The 12,059-nt window shown below is 43.2% G+C and overlaps 1 protein-coding gene across 12 annotated transcripts in view; it reads left to right on the top strand.

The window, feature by feature from the left end:
• Positions 1 to 12,059, top strand: part of rc3h2 (ring finger and CCCH-type domains 2) — a 90,649-nt gene that overhangs the window by 35,382 nt on the left and 43,208 nt on the right. For all 12 annotated transcript variants that reach the window (XR_010969001.1, XR_010969002.1, XR_010969000.1 and 9 more), the window contains 3 exons: positions 190 to 423; positions 5,557 to 5,732; positions 7,732 to 7,932. Coding sequence is in view for 7 of the 12 variants with exons in the window: in XM_068012552.1 (XP_067868653.1) it covers positions 190 to 423; positions 5,557 to 5,732; positions 7,732 to 7,932 (611 nt within the window). In the remaining 5 variants the exon portion in view is untranslated. The remainder of the gene's footprint in view (positions 1 to 189; positions 424 to 5,556; positions 5,733 to 7,731; positions 7,933 to 12,059) is intronic.

Raw genomic sequence — 12,059 nt, 5'->3', positions numbered from 1 at the left:
GCTCATTTATTGAACTGTTGAAGACTTGATATCGCAAATTCCTTAAGTATTGGTATTGGGGATTTTTTTGATCTATAAAATATTGTATGTAAAGTTACAAAGGAAATTCAGTTCCCAAAGGATATGCATGAATAATATGAGCTTCTATATTTTCTAACTGATTTAGTAATTTTGATGTTTTTTGTTCAGGTGTTGCAAGTTTAAATCAGAGTGCACTGAGTCGACCAATGCAGCGAAAACTGGTTACCTTGGTTAATTGTCAGTTGGTAGAGGAGGAAGGTCGTGTTCGGGCAATGCGGGCAGCAAGATCACTGGGAGAAAGGACAGTTACTGAGCTTATTCTGCAGCATCAGAATCCCCAGCAGCTCTCGGCCAATTTGTGGGCTGCAGTCAGGGCCCGAGGTTGTCAGTTTTTGGGACCAGGTAAGTGATGAGAAAGAAATAATATTTATCAAGTAGTTATCATTTATCAAGTACTTTATAAACATTGCCTTTTTTAAAAAAAAAAAAATTTTGTGGAATGTGGGCTTCACTGGCCAGGCCAGCATTTATTGCTCGTCCTTAATTGCCCTTCAACTGAGTGGCTTGCTAGGCCATTTCAGAGGGCATTTTAAGAGTCAACCACATTGCTGTGGGTCTGGAGTCACATGCAGGCCAGGCCACATAAAGATGGCAGATTTCCTTCCCTGAAGGACATTAGTGAACCAGATGATTTTTTTTTACAACAATTGACAGTGGTTTCATGGTTACCATTAGACTAACTTTTTTCATTCCAGATTTTTTTTATTAAATGAATTCAAATTTCGCCATCTGCTGTGGTGGGTTTCAAACCTGTGTCCCCAGAGCATTAGCCTGGGCTCTGGATTACCAGTCTATTGACATCACCACTATGCCACCACCTCCCCATTTGTAACAAAAAAACTATTTTTGATCAAAATATATTGTTATAAATTTATTCTGTTTAGTTTGTGTTGTCCTGTAAATCCTCTCAGAAGGCTTTGGGTTTAAATCTCACTCCAGAGACCTGAGCGCAAAAATCTAGGCTGACATTTAAATTTCACATTTTAAAAATATCCAACAATTAAAATCTGAGGGAAGGAGAGCCCACACTTGGATTAGTTATTTTTCAGTACCAGCGAGCTTCATTAGCTATAATGATTAGCATGTTGTTAAAGAATCTCTGACAGTTAATCCAGGCCTAACTAAAAATGGCTCCAAAACAGGTTTTTTTATTTAATTCATTCATGGGATGTGGACATCACTGGCTAGGCCAGCATTTATTGCCCATCCCTAATTGCCCTTGAGAAGATGGTGGTGAGCTGCCGCCTTGAACTGCTGCAGTCCATGTGGGGTGGGTACACTCACAGTGCTGTTAGGAAGGGAGTTCCAGGATTTTGACCCAGCGACAGTGAAGCAACAGTGATATAGTTCCAAGTCAAGATGGTGTGTGGCTTGGAGGGGAACTTGCAGGTGGTGGTGTTCCCATGTATCAGCTGCCCTTGTCCTTTTAGGTGGTAGAGGTCACTGGTTTGGAAGGTGCTGTCGAAGGAGCCTTGGTGCATTGCTGCAGTGCATCTTGTAGATGGTGCACACTGCTGCCACTGTGCGTCAATGGTTGAGGGAGTGAAAGTTGAAGGTGGTAAATGGGGTGCCAATTAAGTGGGCTGCTTTGTCCTAGATGGTGTCGAGCAAGTGGAGAGTATTCCATCACACTCCTGACTTGTGCCTTGTAGATGATGGACAGGCTTTGGTAGTCAGGAGGCAAGTTACTCACCACAGGATTCCTAGCCTCTAATCTGCTCTTGTAGCCACAGTTTTAAATATGGCTACTCCAGCTCAGATTCTGGTCAATGGTAACCCCCCAGGATGTTGATAGTGGGGGATTAAACGATCGTAGTGCCTTTGAATTTCGAAGGGAGATAGTTAGATTCTCTTTTGTTGGAGATGGTCATTGCCTGGCACTTGTGTGGTGCAAATGTTACTTGTCACTTATCAGCCCAAGCCTGGATATTGTCCAGGACTTGCTGCATTTCTGCACGGACTGCTTCAGTATGTGAGGAGTCACGAATGGTGCTGAACATTGTGCAATCATCAGCAAACATCCCCACTTCTGACCTTATGATTGAAGGGATGTCATTGATGAAGGAGTTGAAGATGGTTGGGCCTAGGACACTACCCTGAGGAACTCCTGAAGTGATATCCTGGAGCTGAGATGATTGACCTCCAACAATCACAACCATCTTCCTTTGTGCTAGATATGACTCCAACCAGCGGAGAGTTTTTCCCCTGATTCCCATTGACTTTAGTTTTGCTAGGGTCCCTTGATGCCATACTCGGTCAAATGGTGCTTTGATGTCCAGGGCAGTCGCTCTCACCTCACATCTTGAGTTCAGCTGTTTTTTTCTTGTTTGAACCAAGGCTGTAATGAGGTCAGGAGCTGAGTGGCCCTGGTGGAACCCAAACTGGGCGTCACTGAGCAGGCTATTGCTAAGCAAGTGCTGCTTGATAGCACTGTTGACGACACCTTTCATCACTTTACTGATGATTGAGAGTAGGCTTTTGGGGCGGTAATTGGCCAGGTTGGACTTGTTTGGCTTTTTGTGTACAGGACCTACCTGGGCAATTTTCCACATTGCTGAGTAGATATCAGTGTTCTAGCTGTACTGGAACAGCTTGCCAACGGGCATGGCAAGCTCTGGTGCACAGGTCTTCAATACTATGGCGGGAACGTTGTCAGGATCCATAGCCTTTGCGGTATCCAGTGCTTTCAGTCATTTCTTGATAACGTGGAGTGAATTGAATTGCCTGAAGACTGGCATCTGAGATGCTGGTGACTTCAGAAGGAGGCCAAGATGCATCACCCACTTTGCATTTCTGGCAGAAGATTGTTGCAAATGCTTCAGTCTTATCTTTTATACTGATGTGCTGGGCTCCCCCATCATTTGAGGATGGGGATATTTGTGGACTGCAGAGCTTAGATCTGATCCGTTGGTTATGGGATCGCTTAGCTCTATCGTATGCTGCTTACGCTATTTGACATGCAAGTAGTCCTGGGTCATAGCTTCACCAGGTTGACACCTCATTTTGAGATATGCCTGGTGCTGCTCCTGGCATGCCCTCCTGCACTCTTCTTTGAACCAGAGTTCGTCCCCCGGCTTGATGGTAATGGTAGAGTGGGGCATATGCCAGGCCATGAGGTTACGGATTGTGGTTGAGTACAGTTCTGCTGATGACCCACAGTGCCTCATGGATGTCCAGTTTTGCATTGCTAGATCTGTTTTGAAATCTAGCACAGTGGTAGATCCACACAGCATGATGGAGGGTATTCTCAATGTGAAAATGGGACTTTGTCTCCACAAGGATTGTGTGGTGGTCACTCCTGCCAATACTGTCATGGACATATGCATCTGCGGCTGGCAGATTGGTGAGGACAGTGTCAAGTATATTTTTCTCTCTTGTTGGATCCCTCACCAACTGCCGCAGACTCGGTCTAGCAGCTTTGTCCTTTAGGGCTCCGTCAGTAGTGGTGCTACCAAGCCACTCTTGGTGATGGACATTGAAGTCCCACACCCAGAGTACATTCTGCGCCCTTGCCACCCTCAATGCTTCCTCCAAGTGCTGTTCCACATGGAGTACTGATTCATCAGCTCTGGGTTGGGGTGGGGGGATGGAGGCAAGCAGGTGCTGTAGGTAGTAATCAGCAGGAGGTTTCCTTGCTCCTGTTTGACCTGATGCCATGAGACTCCATGAGTCGATGTTGAGGACTCCCAGGGCAACTCCTCCCCCTCCCACACCCCCGAGCAATATCCTGGGTCTACTAGTCCAGTGGCAATACCACTACGCTACTGCTTCCCCTTGTTTCAACTCAGACCAGCTCTAACTTTCTGTGGCAAGTTTAGTTCATATCTACCGTGCAACTTCATGCTTTTCAATGCATTTCAATGGTGAACCAGACAGCGATGCTGTTTTTGCAAAGCATTACAGCTTGGACAGCAATTTTTGCATTTCTGCATTTAATGACCCATCTTCCTTTGCTGTTTTGAAGTTGCTGTAGCATTTGCACATATATAACAGCAAACGTCATTAGCCTCACCATTATTTTGACAGCAAATTATGGACCAATATGTTTGAAGGATGGGTATCATAGGTTTCCTTTTTATTTATTTTGTTTAGAGATACAGCACTGAAACAGGCCCTTCGGCCCACCAAGTCTGTGCCGACCAACAACCACCCATTTATACTGATCCTACATTAATCCCATATTCCCTACTACATCCCCACCATTCTCCTACCACCTACCTACACTAGGGGCAATTTACAATGGCCAATTTACCTATCAACCTGTAAGTCTTTGGCTGTGGGAGGAAACTGGAGCACCCGGCGGAAACCCACGCAGTCACAGGGAGAACTTGCAAACTCCGCACAGGCAGTACCCAGAACTGAACCCGGGTCGCTGGAGCTGTGAGGCTGCGGTGCTAACCACTGCGCCACTGTGCTTGACCATTTTGAAAGTTATTTGTATTTGACAGTAAGCTGAATTTTACCAGCCCGTCATCGTTGTGGCGGGGAGGCCCGTAAAATGCTAGCGGGAGTGGCCCACCATGAGAAGTTCTGCTGGATATTGGCAGTGAGGCCTCAGTGCAGCCCTCCCACCCCTGCCGCTTAGCGGCGGGGCCTTCATTACAATATTGAAATCAGATAAATTAAAATGCACTTGCCTGCCACCGCCGGATGTCCACGGCGATCTTACAGCCATCCAGCCGCAACTTGCGCGCCTTCAGAACTCCGTTGGAGTTCCGAGGCAAGACACTGATGGGGAGGGGGGAGGAATAAAATTATCAAGGCGGGGGATGGGGGGGAAGCAGGGGAAAAACTATTCCTATTAGTTGTGGGAATGGTGGGAAGGGGTTGAGGGGCAAAAGTGAAGAGGTCGGGGGGGTAAGTTGGGGTTGGGAATTAATTTAATTTTTTTGATATTGCCCCGAAAACAAACATTGGGGCTGGCGGGTTGGGAAAGGACCTCCAGCATTTATTTCAATTTTTACACACAATATACCACAATATCACTTTAAAAATTAAAATTGCTTCTAAGGGCTTGAACCCCTTTAAAAATGGCGCCCATGGTGGCGCCAGATGCCATTACTGGGGACGTGGCAGCCACCCCCTCTATGTCATAGGGGGCGGCCGCTCTGTCCCTTCCATTTAAATGAGCCCCTGCATGTAATATCGCAGGGGCTATGCGACGGCACTTCGGTGTTGGAAGGCCATTATTTCGGAGAAACTTGGGTGGTTTTGAAGTGTTTGGTGATTTAGGTGTTTGTTCCTTCCAGGTGGGACGCTATTCCTCTTGTATTGATGTATAGTCTAAATACACCGGAACTGTAGTAAGCCATTTGAGTCTGTTCTACCGTGGTTAGACCAAGGCTGATCTGTACCTGAGCTCCATATTCCCACCTTTGCTCCGTATGACTTGACACCTTTACCCAACAAATTCTTTTTAGAATTTTTATGTATCACTGAATTATAATGCTGGTGTTTTCCATTCTTATTTTTCAGCTATGCAGGAAGAAGCTCTTAAACTGGTCTTACTTGCATTGGAAGATGGGTCAGCACTCTCTAGGAAAGTACTGGTTCTCTTTGTTGTTCAGAGACTTGAGCCACGGTTTCCTCAGGCATCTAAAACTAGTATTGGTCATGTTGTACAACTCTTGTACCGTGCTTCATGTTTTAAGGTACACCCTTCATCTGTATTTACCATGTTTACTAGGTTTCCTCTTTGGCAGCCAAAGTAATTTAGATGTTAATGGGAAAAACCAAGTCTTTTATTTCAAGTAAAAGAGTGTGTATAACTTGAATTGCATTAGCAAGCTCCTGACTTTAATGCACCAAGTGTATGGATATGGTTTTTACTGTTTTTTCTTTTGCCAAGCACGGTCATTCTCCAACCTCTTGTTATTTGCTTTTTCTTAAATCCTGTTTTTAATTTTCCACAACTCCTTTTGTGGGTGCACAGGCAAAAACACAAGCTGCTCTTGATACTTTGCTAGTGCTACGCTTGGGCTGGCTACTAGAAGATGCTGAGGAACAGCCTGTGGTGATAAGTCCCTCTGCTTTTTTTTTTACCCCTGCTCCTCCTGGTGGAAAAATATCTTCCTTCTACCTCAATTGATGGCACATCAGATTATGAACTTACTGCCTGGGAAATGAGTCTGAGGGTGCATATTCTTAGCAGTTCATTCATTGCAATAAGGGACTCCCATCATCCACTATATTAACAGGGAAATAAGTGTTTAACATTCATATAAACTTCAAGGCACATTCTGATAATTATTTACTTAAACATTGTTTACTTTGTCAGGTTAACATTAGAGGTAAATTTGTTGAAGGAACATAAAGTTAGAGAAAAATTGCTTACTCTGTGTACTGTTGTTTTCTTGCCATCATATGAATCATTTATTTTCTTTCTTTCTCTTCTACCTCCTGATAATTTCAACTATTCCTGGGTTTATTTTCCTTGTTTGATATTAAATAAAGCGCTACCTCTGTCCCTGGTACATTGACCATTTTAAAAAGGATTGCAGCTAACTTGTTGGAAATGTAGTGCTAAAAATATATAGTTTCATTTGTGTGGTCTGAAATTGGTATTAAGCCTAGCCAGGAAAGCAGAAACCATAATGGATTATTTTGAAAAATTATGATTTAATTTCACCTACAATGACAGGTCATTATTTAAATAGAATTGCAATTTAATGTTACCATAGCCAATTATGCTATTGTAGAGAAACCATTTTGTAGGCAGTTAAGTTGTTAATTTTTTTTTGGAAGGGAACAGGCACAGGAGTAGACCATTCAGCCCCTCAAGCCTCTTTGCCAATCACTTTAATAACGTCTGATCTGTACCTTGATTCCATCTACCCACTTTAGTTCCATAACCCTTAATATCCATGCCTAACAAAAAAAACTATCAATCTCAGTTTTAAAATTTTCAGTTGACCTACCTTCAACAGCTTTTTGGAGGTGACCATTACAGATTTCCAGTACTCTTTGTGTGAAGAAGTGCTTTCTACCCTGAATGGCTTAGTTCTAATTTTAAGGCTATGCTCCTTTGTTCTGCACTCTCTCACCAGAGGAAATAGTTTCTCTCTATACCTCATCAAATCCTTTAATCATCATACACACTTCAATTATATCACCACTTAATCTTCTGAGTTCAAGGGAATACAAGCCTAGTCTATGCAACCTGTCCTCCTAATTTAAACCTTCTAACCCCAATATCATACTGTTGAATCAGCACTGCATTTGCTCCAAGGCCAGAATATCCTTCCTGAGATGCAGTGTGCCCAGCAATGAATGCAGTACTCCGGAAGGTGTCTAACCAGAGTTTGGTACAGCTGTGAGTGATGAAAGGACAATAAGTTCAGCCCTCTTGATATAACGACCAACATTCTATTAGCCTTTCTAATTTATTTTGAACCTGTCTACTAGCTTTTGATGATTTCCATGCTTGCACTCCTAAATCTCTCTGCTCATCCATTATAGCCATTTAGAAAGTACTCTGATATATCTTAAGGCCAAAGTGGATGACCTCTTGCTTTCCCACATTAAACTCCACCTGTCTGAGGGGCAATGTATGTATTTGAAAATGGCACGGACATGATGAGGTGGATGGCATCCTTCTGTGCCGTAAATCTTTCTGTGTTTCTCCATCTTATTGTGAGCTGTTTTCTGTAGGTTACTAAAAGGGATGAAGACTCTTCTCTGATGCAACTGAAAGAAGAATTTCGTACTTATGAAGCTTTGCGCAGGGAGCATGATGCACAGATTGTTCATATTGCCATGGAGGCTGGACTTCGAATTTCCCCAGAGCAGTGGTCTTCCCTTCTGTATGGAGACTTGGCACATAAATCACATATGCAGTCTATCATTGATAAGGTGTGTATTGTAGAAGATCTGTAAGTAATACTGTCTTTTACCAGTGGAATTTAAAGTTCCAATGTATATTATCTTGAGCTCATAACAGATCTACAAATTGTCTACAAAACACAAATTGTCTGGCCATTTTCTTTTAAGATGTGATAAGTTTTAGTTTGTGAATAAAATGTTAATAGCCAGATTTATTTAATTTCTACCTGTGTGACGGAATCTGTGGTTGCAAAGCTTTTTTTAAGACCCTAACCGAGAGGGAAACTAGAAATGAAACAGAAACCAAAACTGAACCAGAAGCCGGAAAAAGAAATTCAGGTTTCCAGGGAAACTGACATTGGTTAGAACCAAATAAAAAGGAGATAGAGTCCTTCCCAGATCAGGCAGGAGTGGAGTGCCTGCAAGCAGAAGAAAGTGAAGACTGAATCCAGGACCTGTTTCTGTTACTTACAGTAGCTGACTAACCAGACCCGGCCATGCAGTGCACAGGTTGTCACTGAAGGACTCAGATAAAGGTAGAAAACTGATAAATCCGCACCATCAAGACTGTTGTGAGCAGAGCTGAGGTGGTCCTGGAGAAGTGCACCTTGTGGTGAAGATCGGAGTTTGGATTGAGAGGGCACTGTAGAAAGAACAGCGGCTAAATCCTTGAAGAAAGAAGCTGAGGAACTTCCAAGTTGTGAAGGACTGTGTGACTAATTGTTGCCATATATGCTGGGTGGACTGCCCACTGAAACTGTGAGACCCATCTCTCTTGTATCTGATAGTTGAGGTGTAACTTGCTATATATTACATGACTGATCTGTCTGTTGCTTCACGTTTAATTTTGTGTAAGTTTTGGTTTGAGTGTTAAAGTAAAATTTATAAAAGAGAAATCTAGTCCAATTGACCCCAATTTAGGAAACCAAACTAATCGGTAGATTGGATTCTTTTCGTTTGTTAGTGGTCTCCATGGGGATCATTACACTTGTTCAGACTTGTAATTTTTGTTGAATTACAAAAAGGTATAAGAGCCATTTTAAAAAGTATTTAAATTCATGTATGTCACATTTATTAGCTAACCGTCATAGTTATTAATATTTCATCATTTTTCATGGCTGATAGCTTCACTTTCAAACTCAATTCATGTTACTCATATGTAACAACTGCACTCCAAATGTGGCACAGCAGAAAGTAAATGTCCCCATTCCCATCCTATTGTAGTAGCCAGTGTCTTTCTAGTGACCTCTGCATCAGTTATTAGTTATTTGATACACAGTTTGACTGTACATGCTGCATAAGGTTGCTGTTGTCTTAATAGTTCATAATGAAAAGTGCATCATGAAAGGACCCAATGTTGCTGTTCAAATGTGTTTGGTGATAACTCATTATAGCTTGGAGCATGCTTAAAAGAAATCACACATTATCAAGGATCATAACGTAGGATTGCAGTAATGGCCGAAAATGGAGAACGTTTTGAGAAAAATTATGTGCCATATATTCTTCTTTTTTTTCTTTTGGGCCTCCTTATCTCGAGAGACAATGGATACGCGCCTGGAGGTGGTCAGTGGTTTGTGAAGCAGCGCCTGGAGTGGCTATAAAGGCCAATTCTGGAGTGACAGGCTCTTCCACAGGTGCTGCAGAGAAATTTGTTTGTTGGGGCTGTTGCACAGTTGGCTCTCCCCTTGCGCCTCTGTCTTTTTTCCTGCCAACTACTAAGTCTCTTCGACTCGCCACAATTTAGCCCTGGCTAAATTGCCATATATACAGATTTAGATATTTGTAATCTTGCTCCTTTGAAAACTCTTTCTGCTTTATTCAATATAAAAGCGAAAGTTAGTTGAGGAAGATGCATTTCTAACTTAACCACCATTTGCATGATTTTTAAATGGAGGCAAAAATGTTCCTCCAAAATAGTTTTGTGTTAAATATTCACAAAGACTCCAGAGGCATATTTTCTTTTAGATTATGCTAGACGCTCATATTGGGTTCCACTCAGCTCCTGACCCCATTACAGCCTTGGTTCAAACATGGACAAAAGAGCTGAACTCGAGGGAGGTGAGAGTGACTGCCCTTGACATCAAGGCAGCATTTGACTGAGTATGGCATCAAGGAGCTGTAGCAAAGCTGGAGTCATGCGAACATACAAATTAGGAGCAGGAGTAGGCCACTCGGTCCTTTGTGCCTGCTCTGCCATTCAGTAAGTTCATGGCTGAATTGATTTACTCCACATTTCCATCTACCTCCGATAACCTTTCACCCCCTTGCTTATCAAGAATGTATCCACCTCCGCCTTAAAAATATTCAAAGACTCTGCTTCCACTGTCTTTTGAGGAAGAGAATTCCAAAGACTCACGACCTTCTGAGAGAAAAAATTTCTCCTCATCTCTTAAATGGACAACCCCTTATTTTTAAACAGTGACCCCTAGTTCTGGATTCTCCCACAAGGAGAAACATCCTTTCCAAATCCACCCTATCAAGACCCCTCAGGGTCTGGTGTGTTTCAATCAAGTTGTCTCTTACTCTTCTAAGTTCCAGTGGATACAAGCCAAGCCTGTCCAATCTTTCCTCGTAAGACAGCCTGCCCATTCCAGGTATTAGTCCAGTGAACCTTCTCTCTACTGCCTCCAACGCATTTACATCCTTCCTTAAATAAGGAGACCATTACTGTACACAGTACTCCAGATGTGGTCTCACCAACGCCCTGTATAGCTGAAGCATAACCTCCTTACTTTTGTATTCAATTCCCCTCGCGATAAACGATAACATTCTATTAGCTTTTCTGATTACGTGCTGTACCTGCATACTAACCTTTTGTGGTTCATGCACTAGGACACTCAGATCCCTCTGTATCTCAGAGCTCTGCAATCTCTCACCATTTAGATAATACGCTTTTTTATTCTTCCTGCCAAAGTGGACAATTTCTCACTTTCCCACATTATACTCCATTTGCCGGGTCTTTGCCCACTCACTTAACCTATCTATATCCCTTTGTAGCCCCCTTATGTCCTCTTCACAAGTTACTTTCCTACCTTTCTTTGTGTCATCAGCAAATTTAGCAACCATACCTTCTGTCCCTTCATCTATGTCATTTATATAAAATTGCAAGAAGTTGAGGCCCCAGCACAGATGCCTGTGGCACACCACTCGTTAAATCTTGCCAACCAGAAAATGACCCATTTATGCCTACTCTCTGCTTCCTGTTAGCTAGCCAATCTTCTATCCATGCCAATAAAATACCGCCTACACCATGAGCTTTGATTTTCTGCAATAACCTTTGATGTGGCACCTTATCAAATACCTTCTGGAAATCTAAGTACATTACATCCACCGGTTCCCCTTTATCCACAACACATGTAACTCAATGGGAATCGGGGAGAAAACTCTCCGCTGGTTGGAATCTCACCTAGCACAAAGGAAGATGATTGTGGTTGTTGGAGGTCAATCATCTCAGCTCCAGAACATCACTGTAGGTGTTGCTCAGGGTAGTGTCCTCGGCCCAAACATCTTCAGCTACTTCATCAATCATAAGGTCAGAAGTGGGGATGTTTGCTGATGATTGCACAAGGCTCAGCGCCATTTGCGACTGCTCAGATACTGAATCAGTCTGTGTAGAAATGCAGCAAGACCTGGACAATATCCAGGCTTGTGTGAATAAGTGGCAAGTAACATTCACGCCACAGAAGTGCCAGGCAATGACCATCTCCAACAAGAGAGAATCTAACCATCTCCCCTTGACATTCAATGGCCGAGTCCCCCACTATGAACATTCTGGGGGTTACCATTGACCAGAAACTGAACTGGAGTAGCCATATAAATACCGTGCTTACAAGAGCAGGTCAGAGGCTCGGAATTCTGAGGCGAGTAGCTCACCTCCTGACTCCCCAAAGCCTGGCCACCATCTACAAGGCACAAGTCAGGAGTGTGATGGAATACTCTCCACTTGCCTGGATGGGTGCAGCTCCAACAACATTCAAGAAGCTCGACACCATCAAGAACAAAGCAGCCAGCTTGATTGGCACCCTGTCCACAAACATTCATTCCCTCCACCACTGACACACAGTGGCAGCAGTGTGTACCATCTACAGATGCACTGCAGCAATGCACCAAGGCTACTCAGGAAGCACCTTCCAAACCCACGACCTCTACCAACTGGA

Source organism: Heterodontus francisci, chromosome 32 (genome assembly GCF_036365525.1).
Source record: "Heterodontus francisci isolate sHetFra1 chromosome 32, sHetFra1.hap1, whole genome shotgun sequence".
Taxonomy (NCBI): Eukaryota; Metazoa; Chordata; class Chondrichthyes; order Heterodontiformes; family Heterodontidae; genus Heterodontus; species Heterodontus francisci.
This window is presented reverse-complemented; position numbering and strand designations above follow the sequence as displayed.